This window comes from Stegostoma tigrinum, chromosome 5 (genome assembly GCF_030684315.1).
Source record: "Stegostoma tigrinum isolate sSteTig4 chromosome 5, sSteTig4.hap1, whole genome shotgun sequence".
Classification (NCBI taxonomy): Eukaryota; Metazoa; Chordata; class Chondrichthyes; order Orectolobiformes; family Stegostomatidae; genus Stegostoma; species Stegostoma tigrinum.
Window position 1 is genome coordinate 86,785,082 of NC_081358.1, and position 17,281 is coordinate 86,802,362.

At 40.9% G+C, this 17,281-nt stretch overlaps 1 protein-coding gene across 1 annotated transcript in view; it reads right to left on the reverse strand.

Moving 5' to 3' along the window:
* The window catches only part of LOC125452081 (matrix metalloproteinase-16-like), a 233,385-nt gene that overhangs the window by 126,179 nt on the left and 89,925 nt on the right, over window positions 1-17,281 (reverse strand). The window contains exons 3-4 of the mRNA XM_048530053.2: window positions 12,948-13,070; window positions 2,806-3,110 (exon numbers count right to left, since the gene is read on the reverse strand). Of these exons, the coding sequence (XP_048386010.1) occupies window positions 2,806-3,110; window positions 12,948-13,070 (428 nt within the window). The remainder of the gene's footprint in view (window positions 1-2,805; window positions 3,111-12,947; window positions 13,071-17,281) is intronic.

Below are 17,281 nucleotides of genomic sequence, written 5' to 3' on the forward strand. Positions count from 1 at the left end.
TGTGTCTGCAGTGTAAGCAGCAGGTGGTTAACAGCGCTAAGTGATTCCACAGCCAGTGGATCAGATATCAGTTCTGCAGTGCTGTCGCTTCCTGTTGTGAATTAAATAACTTACTGGGGAATAACAGTCCGCAAATATCACCATCTTCAATAATGAGGAAGCGCAGCACAGCACTGCAATAAGATAAAGCTCAGGAATTTGCAAACAACCTTCAGCCAAAAGTGCCGAGCGGACAATCCATCTTGGCCTCCTGCAAAGGTCCCTAGCATCACAGATGCCAGACTTCAGCCAATTCGATTCACTCAATATGATATCACAAAATTGTTGGAGGCACTGGATAATGCAAATGCTGTGGACCCTGATATTATTCTCGCAAAGTACCGAAGACTTGAACTCCAGAACTTGCGGTGCCCCTAAACAAGCTCTTCCAATACAATTACAATACAGGCATTTACCTGATAATGTGAAAAATTGCCCAGTGTATGTCCTGTATAGGACCAATTCAATTTGGCCAATTACTACCACATCAGTCTACGCTCCATCATCAGTAATGTGCTGGAAGATGTCATCAACCATGCTATCAAGCAGCAATTGCTTAACAATAACCTACTTAATTTGGCCCTATAGGAAACCACTCAGCGCCTGGCCTCATTACAAGTCATGGGCAAAGGAGATGAATTCCAAAAGAGAGATGAAAGTATTCCTTGACATCAAAGCTACATCAAGGACTCAATGGGAATCAGGGGGAATGTTCCCCACTGGTTGGAATCATACCTGGCATAATGGAAGATGGTCGTGGTTGTTACAAGGTCGGTGATCTCAGCTCGAGGACATCTCTCTAAGTGCTCCTGAGGGTAGTATCCGATGCCCAACTATCTTCAGCTGCTTCATCAATGACCTTTCCTCACTCATGAAGTCAGAAGTGTTGATGTTACCGATAATTGCACAAAGTTCAGCACCTTTCATGACTTCTCAGACACTAAAGCAGTGCCTGTTCAAATGCAGCAAGGCCTGAACCATATCCAGGTGTGGGCTAATAAGGGACAAGCAACATTTGCAACACAAAAGTGCCAGGCAATGGCCATCTCCAGCAAAACAATATCTAACCATCATCCATTGACATTCAATGGCATCATAATCACTGAATCTCCATTGTCAACATACTTGGGGTCACCACTGACCATAAACTGAAATGGATTAGTCTTCAAAGTGCAGTGGGAAAAATAGCAGATCTCAGTCTAGGAATCCTGCAGTGGGTATCTCACCTCTTGCCTCCCCAAAACCTGTTCACCATCTAAAAGGTACAAATCAATAGTGTGATGGAATATTCCTCACTTGCCTGGATGAATGCAGCTCCAACAACACTTAAGAAGCTTGACACTATCAGGTGTCAAAAAGTAGCTTTTCAATTAACAGCACATACACAAACATTCAATCCATCCACCACTGACATTCATTAGAAGTAGTGTGCATAATCTACGAGATGCACTGCAGAAATAAACTAAGGCTCCTTAAAACATACTTTCTAAACCCATAACTACAACTATATAGAAGGACACGAGCTGCACCACTGCATGCCATTCACCATCCTGACTTGGAAATACATCACCATTCATTCAGTGTCTTGTGGCAAAATCCTGGACCTGCCTCCCAGTAGCATTGTGGGTCTACCTACAGCACATAGATTTTTATGTACATTAAACTCTTTGAAACTTTCACCACATAATATAAAATGCAAAATGAATAGTTTTAATTTCAACACCTAAGAATATGCTTTTCAAGTGGTTCGTAAAGTTTCACCCTGAGTTGTTTGCTTCATGCTCACAAGTATGAAGCACTTTGAATCTTGGCCGTTGACCAATATAAAAAATACTTGCTTTAATACAGAACTTCTCGTGATCACTAGATGTCTCAATGCACTTTCCAGCCAATTTTCTTTTTAAAAATGTAATCATAGTTGCTATTTAGAAATGCAGTGGTTACTATGTGCTCGGTAAACTCTAAGAACAGTAGCGTGATCGTGACCAGCTAATCTGTATTTTTGTGACGGTAATTAAGGAGTGAACATTAACCATGACATTGGGGATAACTTCTGCTCTTCACAATGGTGTCACAAGATCTTTCATCTCCACCCAAGCAAGCAGATGGTCTTCAGGTTAACGTCACATCTGAAACGTGTCACATCTGACAGCACAGTGTGTCCTCAGGACTGCCTGGAGTGCCAACCATGACCTCTGTTCTCAGGCACTGAAATGGGACTCAACCCAGAACATTTGTCATTAAGATGATGGTGCTACCAATTACCCATTCAAAACTATAGAAACTTGCTGCACCTCCCATAACACTGAAAAATTACTCTTGTCATTACATGCAGCAACCCTGCCTCCCACCTCCCCACAATTTTACTTAAGGCTATTTAGCAACGTAAATTCTCGAAAATATATGACTGGATGTGCATTGTATGAAATTATTCGAGAAATGTCAGAGTCATGTATCTTCATTTACAGGATCCTTTGAAAGGAAACAGCTGTGGCCTGGATTTACTGTTTAGCGTAGTCTCTAAAGAGGAAAAGCAATAATGTCAGTGCTTAATGTATTTATAGTATCAGCTCCTATGATAAATTATCTGTTGATAAAAGCCTCCTGTTAGAACAATTTCTCCCTTGGATCCCAGGTAATGTTCATTGACATCAAGAGAACTTCAAAGCAAGATGAGTCATAATTATTCTGTCAATTGTAATAAGGTCTGTATATATAGGACTTTCAAACTCTGTACAGGTTACTTTTGTAAATCAAAGTGCTTACCATCATGGTTTGGGTTTCCTAATGTCCATGGTTCATCAGAGTCGAAGTGAGTGTCACCGCCAATGCCAGGTCCTGGGAAATAGGCATGTGCAAGGAAGCCCCCTTCACCATCAAAGGGTGAGCTGTCACCATGAAAACCAGAGGCAAACATAATTGTAATGTCCACATCCCTCTTCTTGTTTTCCAACTCCACGTATGGAATTTCTTCAAATGTCAGGGGAGTTACGTTCTGCCACACATCAAAGGCACGACGTATCGCTCTGTGTGTTTCTAGTTTTCCTACTTTAGGAGTGAAGTTTTTAATGCTGTAGGTGAAATAAGAAAGGAAATGAGAAGCTGCACAAAAGGATTGTGACTATGTTAAACTAGAACAATTTCTTTTAGTTGCTCTTGGTCAATTTACAGCTTGTCTGGGCTACTGAAAAACAAATGATCATTAACGGAGAGATAATGGGAACTGCGGATGCTGGAGAATCCGAGATAACAAAGTGTGGATGAACACAGCAGGCCAAGCAGCATCTTAGGAGCACAAAAGCTGACGTTTCGGGCCAAGGGTCTAGGCCCAAAATGTCAGCTTTTGTGTTCCTAAGATGCTGCTTGGCCTGCTGTGTTCATCCGGCTCCACACCTTGTTATCTCTGATCATTAATGGATATGTGTTATCTCATAAATATTCATATAGCTGTCTGGTATTACTAAGTATTGCTAAGAAAAGGCATATTATGTCAAAGCTTTTCATTTGTATTCATCAGGATAAATCATAAGAGCACCAATGTGAAGGCAAAGCAATGTTTTTATGCAATGAAAAGGGATTAACAATGAGTTGGCAAGTGGACTCCACTTGGTAGATGCATTTCCATGGAGAATACACCAATCTGATTACATCTCTTAGCATATCTTGAAAGACTGAGCAACAACTGAAGCCCGCTGTTTTACGCTGCTACTATGCAGTAGCAACACAAATGGAGTTTGTCACTAAAAGGATGCTGCCATCAAGTCAGGAAGACATCCTTCCTCTCACACAAGTGAGTGATGTAGCAGTGCAATTTGCTGTGGGTGTGACCATATATCCCAAACACTAGCAGATCATATCAAACATCAATATGTCTTCGGCTGTTTGCAACAAGCAACTGTATTCAACTAGCAGTGTTTACAAAACTTAAAACACTGTGACCAGTATTCCATATGGTGCCATGGTTGGATAAAATTTGCAAAATAATCCTGAGTATGATAAGAATCAAATGACAATGAACCTTATGACTGCCTCTCAAACTTGCAGTATGGTGCACTTAAATGCACTGAAGTTATGTATGTTGATAAACAGGGATCGAAACATCAAGTATGATAACTTTGTGCTTGTTTCACTGGATATTACAGATGGCAGCCATTCTCTGGTTCATTTCACAGAACAATGCCTTGACCAATCAGAGTCAAAATGCCTAGCTTAAACCATAGTTTGGCAGTGAAGTATCAGTCATTATTTAACTGGTGCATTCTCCATGGTCATGCCTCTAACAATTACAGTCCACCAGCTTTCTCTTCTCACATAGTATAGAAAAGTTATTTCTGCTGAACACTGATATTTCTTACAAATTGTGAGTCCAAGGTAAAAATTTATGACTATTTTTTTTTCAAACATATTCACAACTTATTTTTAGAGACTGTTTTCCAAGCAGTAACTTGAAACAAAGAATCAATGCCTCAACAAAAGTTGTGACTAGCTCAATGGAAGATGAGAGTTTGCCATAGTCATTGTGAAGACTAATGCATTTTTCACACAATAAGGATGTCTTAATTTGCTTAAAGTTCCTTACAATTTTGGAAACTTAAGCAGACTATTAATTTTAAGACAGAAATGTACATGTTTCAATGTCCATGTCAAGTGTAGTAAATTACCAGAACATTAATCATAAAATCATACAAAAGACATGATGGGTAATTTTTTCACACAGCAAGTGGTTCGCGTGTGGAATGAACTTCCTGAGGAAGTGGTAGATATGTGCACAATTACAATGGATAAAAGACATTTGGATAAGTAGATGAATAGGAAAGGTTTGGAGGGATATGGTCAGGGGCAGGCAGGTGGGACTAGTTTAGTTTGGGTTTATGATCAGCATGGACTGGTTGGGCAGAAAGGTCTGTTTCCATGCTGTATGACTCAATGACTGTATAAAATAAAAACAAAGAATTGCAATTACGAGATCAGAATGCCTCAACTAAATTCACTGTTTCAACCTGCAGGATCCATTCTTAGGTAAGCAAACACAACACATACAGTACATGAGAAAGAAATCCCAAAAATACCAATGTGAAAATGTCAAAATAAATTACCTTGTGTCCCAATGACTAAGAGAAATACATTGACTCCTGCTCTTTAAACATTGGCAAGGCATTTTTAAACTCAATCATAACTATTAGGAAATATCTTTGTTCTGATGAAAGATTATGCTTGAGCATAATTTTCCCAGAAGTATCAAGAACCCAGCATCAAGACTATGTGCTGATTACGAGGTTATGTATAGCATCAGAGCACTCACCAGAGCAAGTTTAAATGAGGTATTCTCCTGGTTTGTCACCTCTGCTTTCACTGCCCAGCTAACGATTATGGGCAGCATTGTCATGCAGGAGGTTATAGAGTCATACAGTCATACAACATGGAAACAGACCCTTCAATCCAACCAGTCCAGGTTGATTATGTTCCCAAACTAAACTTGTCCCACCTGCCTGCATTTGGTCCATATCCCTCCAGAACTTTTCTTCCTCATGTACTCATCCAAATGTCTTTTAAATGTTGTTACTGCACCCGCATCTGCCATTTGCTCTGGCAGTTCATTCCACACACCAACCACATGGTGTATGAAAATGTTGTCCTCATGTCCTTTTTTAAAACCTTCTCCACTCACCTTAAAAATACGCCTCCCAGTTTTGAACTCTCCCACCCTAGGGAAAAGACCCTTGCTTTTACTTTATCGATGCTCATGATTTTATAAACCTCTATAAGGTCACCCCTCAAACTCCTACGCTCCAGTGAAAAAGGTCTCAGCATATCCAGCCTATTTTTATAACTCGAACTCTCCATTGCTGGCAAATCCTGGCTATTCTTTTCTGAACCCTCTCCAATTTAATAATATCCTTCCTGTAGCAGGATTACCAGAACTGTAGACAGTACCCCAGAAGAGGCCTCACCAAAATGCTGTACAATCTCAACATGATGTGCCAACTCCTGCACTCAAACATCTGAGCAATGACGACAAGTGTGCTAAACGCCTTCTGAACCACACTGCCTACATGTGATGCAAATTTCAAAGAATTATGTACCTGAACCCTTGGTCTCTCTGTTCTATAACATTACCCAGGGCCCTACCATTAATTGTTAATCTGCTCTTGTTTGTTTTACCAAAATGAAATGTTTTACCAGGACAGATGAATGTTGCTAAGGGAGAAAAATCTGTAGGAAGGCACTTTGCAATAGGTTCCCCCAGTGGTTTATTGCAAATGTTTACAGAAGAGAGATATTTGTGTCATTGGTTACACAGGAATGATTACAGCTACAGCTGTAACTGGTTCAACCTACTGTCTTCATCATTGATATTTGAGCGGAGTCTCCAATGGTCAATCAATCTGCTACATAGAGCTTGTCTATTCACAGTGTCTGAGCTATAGATTCAGCAGTAAGCCTTCCTGATGCCAGGAAAGGGGTAATAACCCTTATGTTGGCCTTAATGGGAGCTAGTAGCTGTTCAATGCAATGGAGTAGGCTGCCAATTCCTCTCACCATGCAGATGGTAGGACAGTGATGGGACTCTATTGGCTTTATCACGACTTTCACGATTCAGCATCTCCTATCTCCAAATTGCTCTCTAAGGTAAATTCAAATTGCTCACACTGCTTCCCTTAGATACTGCCTGACATGTTGAATGTCTCCAGCACTTGTTTTTTAAACCTTTATTCAACACTTTTCGCTGAATATTCACATCTGAGAATGCGGCACATCTCAGTGCTACGATAAAAGTACCAGCTTAGATGTGAAAAACCAAACTGATATTTCTTTTGCATCTACAGCTTGCTGAACTAGAGGTTAGAATACCATTGATGTAGGCTAACTCAGTGGATTCCCCTTACTCCAGACTATGTGATGTGAAGTTTGAATGACTTTAGGCTAAGGGGTGAAAGTTTCAAAACAGAAACGAACAGAAATTACTTCTCAGAAAGAGTTGTGAATCCGTAGAATTCAAAACCCCGGCACACTAAATAAACTTAAGGAGGAGATGGGCAGATTTTTAAATAGTAACAGATCACAGGGTCAAGGGGAGGGAGCAGTAAAATGGAGTTGAGGCTGAGATGAGATCAGCGACGATTGGATTAAATGGCAGAGCAGGCCCAAGGAGCTGAATACTTACTCCTGCTTCTTATTCTTATGTTCTTATATTCGTATGGCAGCACAGCTTGTCAGTTCTTCCTGTACTCTAACAAGAGGTCTTTGGGCAACTGTACAGAGCACAGTCTAAACTAACTGAATTAGATTCGGGGGATGGAATGTATAATTGGATTTAACTGCTCTATTCCCACATTAACAGTGCACTTTCAGTCAATGAGTGGGAACTGGAAAGTTTTCAGATCAAATCTGGAGTCAGGAAGCGCTGTCCTAAATGCCTTGTCTTGTTCATCTTTACAGACTAATTGGTTTGAACCGGCTTTGGGAGTGCCATGTTCAGCAGAATCGGGCTGAACGATCCTTTGTCCCCTCCACCACCAGGTTAGATTAGTTAAAGATACAAATGATGTGGTTTGCAGGGGATGAGGTGTGCACCAAAAAGTGGGAGGAGTGTAAAAAGCCATGGTAAAACAGGAACAGCACATGTGGAAACAAAATTCAATTGTGGGAAAGGATCTTGTCATCAATTACAAGGCACGGTCGATGTTGGTACATGTGTGGCAGCTCTGTGTCAGTGTTATTCACCTGAACCAACACTGCTTCGTTTGGAGATCAAAAATCAATCATGTCCTTACAGTCATGATGTACAACTCTCTAGATAAAAGGTGAAGAATTGCTCTGATGTAATCTGTATTATGAAAGAATCATAGAATCCCTATTGTGCAGAAATTAAGCCATTAAGCACATTGAGCCTGTACTGACCCTCTGAAGAGCATCCCACCCAGACCCTGCACACCCCTACTCTATCCCCATTATGCTATATTTACAATATTTATTATATAATGCCATACAGACTGCACATCCCTGGACACTATGGGGCCAGTTCACCTTTGGACTGTGGGAGTTCAGAGCACCTGGTGGAAATCCACCTTGTGTCTTCATCACTGGCATTTGTGATGCAGATTTTTATCTGCAGTTGTATCAAGCTTTGGATAGAGCCTCAATGCACAAACAACATGCCTCACTAGCTGCTCAGATTCCCAAATATCCCACATGTTACAAACAGTAGGTCTGACCACACTGCTGCAAAATTCTCCATTCAGTTGAACTGTGTATTACTCCTTACTCTGGTGGTAAGGTTTGCAAAGAAAAACACCTTTGACCGCATGTCCATCAGGGAGTAATCTGCACGCACCATTTTTGAAGGCTTGCGGGAAAAGGAGACGGTGGAGCATATTGGATGGTTTACTGAATAAACAAACAGTCATTCGGTAGCGTCTCCCTCATTTACAGAAGTTTCAAACAAGCACTTAGATGTAATCTGGCTGGTGGGGAAGGGCACTCCTGTCATAATCTCCCTGCACTCCTAGTGTCTCAGTATCAATATGCACTCCTCATGAATTGGCTACAATGGGAAAGGGGTCATTGTGCAAACTTTTCTGAAATGTGCCTTTCCAAAGAAAGTTTGGAAAGGGATATAGTGGCTTTTGTTGAAACTCATCTCAAGCAGCTCCATAAAGTAGTATCCTGATCCCATGGACATCTAGAAAATGTGCAAAGGTGGAACTGAAGTGGAAAGTCAGGTTTCAGTGCATCAAATAGTCTATCAGGCAGGAGGAGCTGTTTCTATTTACCTTCTCAAAATTCTTAGCCATGATATAATCTCACGAGAAACGGTCATAGAACAATAGTAATGTACTATCACAGCATCTTACAACATAGGCATAAGTAACAATGACCAAAGCAGGCAGTCAGAAATCCACTGTTCCTCTCTGTGCTTTGCTCTTTGCTAACAGGACACTCCAATCAAATACCAGACCGAAGTACAATGACTGAACAGAGTAAGATTTCAGTTTGGTGAAGCTCATACATTAGGTTGCGACATGCACAGCTTTAGAACAAATACATAAATGACTGCATAACAATAGTGCACAGTTAAATGTAGTAATAAGTCTTTGACTATGCAAATTTCAAATGACTTTGATTATGCAAAATGCTGCAAATGCTACCTCTTCAATAACGTTCACCAGATTGCTCATGAAACTTGTCAACAGTGCCCAATGTTAGAAATCCTTGTTCAAAAACAGGACAGTGCCAAATCATTCTGCATTTTTGGCAATGTCCTCGTTATAGTTGTTATCCTTGGTTTGCATCTAGGGGGTCAGAATATGAAAGCATAGAGGTAATAAACAGGTACATGAAATTAATTATACCAGCATTACAGCATTAGTAGTCCATAAACCATGTCCACAGGGTAATGATATACAAACCTCTAGATTAAAAGGTGAAAAAAGTGTTCTCAATATAATATACATCATGTTAGAATCACAGAATTCCAAATGTGCAGAAAAAAGCCATTTGGACCATCCAGTGATCCTCTGAACAGCATCCCACTCAGGTCCACACACCTCCACTGTATCCCTATAATGCCACATTTGCCATGGCTAATCCACCTTGCCTACACATCCTTGGGCACTATGGGGCAATTTAGCATAGCAAGTTCCTTATTATGGGAAGGAAATAAAACGAATGGAAAGCAAACCGGTGGCCTGGTGGCTCAGTGGTTAGCACTGCTGGTTCACAGCACCAGGGGCTTGGGCTCAATTCCACCCTCAGGTGGCGGTCTATATGGAGTTTGCAAATTCTCCCCGTGTCCGTGTGGGTTTCCTGCCACAGTGCAAAGATGTTCAGGTTAGGTGGATTGGCCATGTTAAATTGCCCCTAGTGTACAGGGATATGCAGGCCAGGTGGGTTAAACATAGGAATGCAAGGTTACAGGGATAGGGTATGGGTGTGGATGCTCTTTGGAGGGTTGGTATGGACTCGAGGGGCTGAACGGCCTGCTTCTACACTCTAGTGACTCTATGTTGCATTTTATTAGTTAGATGAAATAAAATTACTAGGAATAAAGGGTAGCAATTCCAACAAAATATAATGATTGCCAGAAATTTGCAGTAAAGACAGGAAATACCCAACATTCCAGCAGTATCCACGGAGGGAGACATTGAATAAATGGGCAGGATTTAATAATTCTCCTGAATGGCAGGAGTAGGCTGTGAGTGGGGGAGGTGGGGTGGATAACAGAACAGCAAGATGGAGGTCATGCCCTATTTCCCAGTGTTTCCAGCCTGCTGGTGTTTCTGCAAGGTACTGGTAAGTTCACAGGTTTCAGAGGTAGGCCAACCACTCAGCAGGAGAAATCCCTGCAAACTGTTCAACGTGCAGGGAGCTGGAAAACCTCCATGATACCAGCACATTACCTAACTCTGATTTAATGCTGATGAACCTCCCAGAAGTGCCATAGGAGAGCTGCCACGGGGTCTCCGCAACCATAAATTTCATGTCATCAACCTCTCAACAGAACTGTGAAAATTTAGAAATACAGTAAGTTTTTGAGCAAGGGAGGATGGGATAAAATCAAAGACCGCATGGACTATTCCTGCTTCTATTTCTTGTGTTCTCAAAATACAGTTCTTAGCCATGGTACAATGTCATCAGAAAGGACCACAGAACAGCAGCAATGCACTATAGTACAACATAAGCATAAGTGCCAACGACCAAAGCATGCAGTAAGAACTTCACTGTTCCTTGATCTATGTTCTGCTCTTTGCTAACACGACACTAGTGGGAGGCGATGTCCTACTGGTATTATCACTAGACTATTAAACCAGAGATCCAGGTAATGTTCTGGAGATCCAAACTCAAATACTGCTGTTGCAGGTGGTGGAATCCAATACAAAAACCCCCCTCAGGTTAACAGTCTAATGATGACCGGGAAACTACTGTCAGCAAAACCCATCTGGTTCACTAAAGTCCTTTAGGGAAGGAATCCTGCCATTCTTAACTGGTCTGGCCTACATGTGACTCCTGACTCACAGCAATGTCGTTGATTCTCAGTTGATCTCGGGGCAATTAGGGATGGACAATAAATACTGGCCTGGTCAGCAACATCTATATCCCATGAATAAATTTAACAAAAAAATTTCTAAGCAGGTGTCAGTCTGAAGTACACTGATTTGAAACAAGAATAAGATTTTTGATTAAGTTTGTGTTAGATTCACAGATTTAGAACAAATGGCTTACTGTGCATATAAAACTTGTGCACACTGAATTGTAGAAACAAATGCTCAACTATCGAAATGTGAGGTTCCTCAGTTAGAAGTTTCGCTGTTGCATTTACTATAAGATGCTGGAATAGAACGTAGGTTAGACACAGGATGGCAAAATAACAAAAAGGAAGGCCTGTGAATGGGTGGAAGACAGGAGGAATTAAATGACAAGAGAGTTAGCTGTGCAGCACCAAACAGAATGTGAAGCAACAGCAAAACAAAGGGAAGATATCAATTCAAGTGACAGAAATCTTACGCATCTTCTGAAGAGTCAGCAAGTGCCTTGAGTAACCCCCGTTGTGGAAGGCCTGGCAATCAGAAGCCTTGTTGCTTGCACTCTCTCAGCAGAACTGCTGTCTTAGTTCTCCTACATTGCTGCTACCCATAGGCACCACAATAATTGGATCAAGAACCCAGGGTCACAGTCTTAGATATACCTTAAACCATTCCAAACTCAAATGAGGAGTAACTTCTTCACCCAGAGAATGGTAGGCCGGTGGAAGTCTGTGCCTCAGAATGTGTTTGAGGCAAAACTTTGAATGTTTTCTGTGAGTTAGGTACAGTTCTTAGGGCAAAGGGGATTAAATGATATGGGAGAAAGTGAGAATAGGGTAGTGAGTTGGATGCTCAGCCATGATCATATTGAAATGGGGGAATAGGTTGAAAGGGCCAAATGGCCTACTAATGTTTCTTATTTTTCTATGTTTCCCTGTATCCTTTCCCTCTCACACCAGTTCCTCCCCGGCCCTGTTGAATGCCCTAATCCAAGCAGTAGGCAGGCACTACTGCCTTCAGATGTAACTCTCAGCTGTTACATACAGTGTCTATATTCCTTGAACTATACTGTGCCCGACCAGCTTGACATTCCTTTTCACTCCCTCAATTAAATGGCTCCATGCACCATATAGCTGTGGTAGTTTTATCCTTCCCACCTGAAGTCCCTGCATTTCTCCACCCAAAGTGTAAAAACATCAAATCTGTTGGAAAATTGCTGATACTTCCACTATTATCCTCCCTTGGAAATTAAGTCATGCTTAATACATCTAAACAATGATATCCAAACTGTGATACGCACTGACAGCAGGTTGGCTTCCTTTTAAGAATACACAATGATTACCCTATTGTGAAAATGTTTGCATTTATCACAGTTTCCAGTCTTGGGAGCTTATCATTATGCTTTCCTGTCAAAATTATGTTCAAGCAAGTGCATCTCAAACAGCTGAAATGACAGCAAATCAGGACAGCAAAGAAATAATTTTTATTTCACTCAACAATTGATCATGCTTGTTTTCACACCAAACATATTAAGTATGTAACAAGCTTGCTAGCATGCATTCTAGTTTACACATAGCCCACAGAAAAAAAACAACTTTTTCACCGGTCCGTGGCAGATTTCTAGGAAGTAATATTTTACAGATCACTGACAGTCACAGGAAAGTGCGGGGAAGGTCAGTGACTTAAAAAAGAGGAATATTTAAGTGTGACCTTTGTCTGAAATCATTCTCTTTCATTTTTCAGACAGGTTATGCATTTCCAGGATTTCCTGCTTATCTTTCAGGTTTACAGTACTGACACCTCTTTTTTCTTTCATCTTTATGGGACACATACAATGAATAAATGAGACACAATGTTTATTTGGTGACGTGTGTATACAGGTACCTGTAGGTGATATGTTTGTGGTGCCACTTCTGCCCAGTTAATGCATAACGCTTTCTTCTAACGCTAAATCTAACGCTGGTGCCAAACTGGTCAGGCACACCACAGCGCGGCTTCTTCATCCAGCTGTGAAAGATAAAAGAACATATCCTTAAACTGTTGCATTTGTTCTCCTTTTTTAACAACGAACTTCACTGCTTTATTTTTCTCTCAATGCTCTTTTGAATGAAAACCTCAATTCGAGAGCTTGTGGCACTATTCCTCAGTTCTTTAAGGAGAGAGGGCTAAATTTAACTGCCCTGACAAATTAGCAAGAATAGACCCACCACATGATTAACTCTTTAAGTAATTTTCCTTTGAAGCAATTAGATCTTTGCATCAGGTAAGTTTGGTCCCAGAGGGCTGCTCTCATTCGTTGGAGGGATGACTGGTGGTGAGTTTAACATGAGGGTCACTGTACCTCAGGCCAGGGATGCGATTGAGGAGGCAGGACCGAGATCTTAACCTCAGCCAGTGCAGGATTTGAATCCATGCTGTTAGCTTTCCTCTGCATCAGAAATCAGCCATCCATCCAACTGAACTAACCCACTTTAATTAGAATGTTAACAGTGGGGTTGGATCACTGCAAAACAGGCACCCAACCAATGTTTCATTTCCCACCTGGCAGGGGCAGTCAAGACTCACAGCCCCCCCCATGAATTCCAATAGATAATTGCTATTCTTATTTATCAGATCTGATGAGAGTTTTAGTCCTTTTGAATTAGACTTTGCCTCATCACAGGTAAGTTCCCAGAGAAAGATTCCAACTGAAAATTATGAAAGTTTAATGGGCCTGATTAAAATCTGATTGTAAATATTAATGAGTTATATTTATGCCATTTAATCATTTGGTTATAAGATCATAATCCATTCTTTACTCATGATTATCACTCAGCCATCTCCACCCTTCTCCATCAGTTGATGTCAGTCTTTTAAAACAGTGGTTGATTACAAACATTTCAATGTACCTTTGCATTTTGCTAAACGCCCGAATAATTAAGGAGTATTTCTTTCAAAGTTGAAATATCAATGATAAAATTTTTGGTGCACTGGATAAACCTTCAAGTGAATATGCATAAATGGAACAAATGTCATTTTAATAATTAAAATATGAAATAAAATAAGCCAGAAGCTATAATTTCAATCATCTTTTTCATAATAATGGTGATTAAGTAGCAAAAAAAATCCCCATGATGTAATGTAGAAGGTCTGCATTTAACAGCACAATTAATTAAAGATTAATTCATGTTGATCCTCGACTAAGTGCTTTAACCACTTGCTAACATACTTCCCAGTTGATAACTGTTAACTGGTTTAATTATTTCATGAGGAAACTCAAATTCTGGCAGTCTAGCTCTCTTCCTATCACTTTTGAAATACTTATTTTATATCAATGACAACAAACAGTTCTGAAATAATCTTATTTATAGTACCTAACTTTCAAAATATAGAGCTATATTTGGATGGCAGTCATTACTGTTTACAATAAATAAGTTCACACACCACAGCAAAATTGAAATATCTCTGAACATGAGGAGATATTTAAACAAGACAAACAAAACAGGTTCTCACCTCAAGGTGATATCACTATATCACATGAAAGAAGCAAGGGACAGAATAAAAAAAATGAAGCTATTAAGGTGTCATTATTCACATAATAAAGTGAACTAAAGCAAACTCTACACACAACGCAATTACATAGAACCAACAGTCTGATTTATAAGCAATTTGTGCTGATGTACTTTACCAAAATGGACAATTGCCAGAAAAAAGGTGAGGTACAACACATATGCTTACAAACTTAACCTGATTAAAGGGGCACACGTTTACTTTTAGAGAAATGTTCAAAGCATGTTTGTTAAACATTGGTATGAGTGATGATGTCCATTCACTGCAATCTGAATTTGGGAAATTGTGAACGTTCATATTCATTTCATGTTTCTTTTTGCTGCAACATGTACAATGCCAAAATGACTCCCATTGTCCATCATTATATCAAACCTAACATCATAACTTCATGCCTGCGGTGTTCATCCAGCTCTACACCTTGTTAACTTGGCTGGGGTTAAGTAAAATTGCATGCAAAGTATAATCATTCACCTATAATTATGCAAGTGCAATTTAAATTTTGGAAAGATCTCAGATGATTTAACAGTTGTATATAGTGTTCAAAGTTAGGTCAAATAGTAAATCATCAATAACGCTGAGTAAATTCATTGCATGCTTTAATGCTAACAAAGATTGTATCAGATTCAAATGAACAAGTTGGCTCAATTCCACTAGGTGGTGAGGGAAAGAGCTACAACTGGCTCCTGTCTCACTATACAGAAAATGGATTTCAGTGGAAGAGCAAGGATGGCTTTCTGTAATTATACAGGGCCTTGATGAAACCATATCTCGTCCACTAACTTCCATGATGACCTTATGAAGGTTACTATTGTTACATACAGTGGCCCAGATGTTTGTCTTCCCTATCTCCTCCCCATCTGTTAGGCTATCATTAAGCCACCACAACACCAAAAGGTTTATCATTCACCAGGCAAGAAAGTTCCATGAAAATTTTCTCAGCTAATTAGCATAACAGCTGCCTTTAGCTCAATTTGTCTGTAAAATACTAAATGTGCAGGACACTTCAAGTAACAGGGTAACTCTTCTTTTTATTCATTCACAGGATGTGCTAGCTAGATCAGCATTCCTTACCCATACAGCAGTTAAGCATAAGCCACATGGCTGTGAGTTGAGAGTCACACATAAGCCAGACCAGATAAGGATCACAGTTCCCTTCCCTAGAGGACGTGAACGAGCTAGAAGAGCTTTTCTCCAACAATGATTTCATGATTGTCATTAGACTCTTAGTTCCAGGTTTTTATTGAATTCAATTTCAATCATGGCAGGATTTGAACCTAGATCACCAAGTCACTGGAGTAATAGAAAAGCAACAATACCACTAGGCCAACACCTCCACCTTGTTCTAAAACGCTATGCAGATTCAACATTCACCATGCTTTGAGGATGTTTTCTTTCCGTCGTTTTGGTTGAATATATCCATGGCTTCAATAACCCAGATCTTTATTCCACATTGGCAGCAGAATGGTAATGCAGGCATCACTGAGCAAACAGACAGATGAGGGAAATACATAAGATTGAAACAAAATAACATAGATTTTTTTAAGATGACATTGGGGGGAAAAAAGTGGACAACCTCTTGGGACAAGGACAAACAAAAAGTAAGCCTGAAGAGAGATGACACTGGCATTTGCTGCCAAAAATCTCTCTTCCATGACAGGGCATAAGTGCAATGACAATCAATCATTCTAGCACCTTTACTCTACAAGTAGAAGAACAAGATTCTCACAGTGTGACACTACAGCTGTGGAACTGTTCGTGATCAGTGTCATCTTGTTAAGGCCAAGTTGAGAGACAAACCCTTCTGTCACTTTGACAGTACTGGATCTATGAGGTGACAGATCTGTGGCAGAGTACATGCAGTGCTGAAGCCCATTTGGCTAACAGTGCAAAATCTTAGGACAGCAATACATGCCAAGTCTCTGGCAGTTTTTGTCAACCAATAGTTGGGCAGCACAGGGATGCACTGTTTTTAAAAATATCAGCAAGTATAGATAATAAAATGTGAGGCTGGGTGAACACAGCAGGCCAAGCAGCATCTCAGGAGCACAAAAGCTGACGTTTCGGGCCTAGACCCTTCATCAGAGATGGGGATGGGGAGAGGGAACTGGAATAAATAGGGAGAGAGGGGGAGGCGGACCGAAGATGGAGAGTAAAGAAGATAGGTGGAGAGAGTATAGGTGGGGAGGTAGGGAGGGGATAGGTCAGTCCAGGGAAGACGGACAGGTCAAGGAGGTGGGATGAGGTTAGTAGGTAGATGGCGGTGCGGCTTGGGGTGGGAGGAAGGGATGGGTGAGAGGAAGAACCGGTTAGGGAGGCAGAGACAGGTTGGACTGGTTTTGGGGTGCAGTGGGTGGGGGGGGAAGAGCTGGGCTGGTTGTGTGGTGCAGTGGGGGGAGGGGACGAACTGGACTGGTTTAGGGATGCAGTAGGGGAAGGGGAGATTTTGAAACTGGTGAAGTCCACATTGATACCCACCGACTCCCACAGCTACCTAGAATACACCTCCTCCCACCCACCCTCCTGCAAAACTTCCATCCCCTATTCCCAATTCCTCCGCCTCCGCTGCATCTGCTCCCATGATAAGACATTCCACTCCCGCACATCCCAGATGTCCAAGTTCTTTAAGGACCGCAACTTTCCCCCCACAGTGATCGAGAACGCCCTTGACC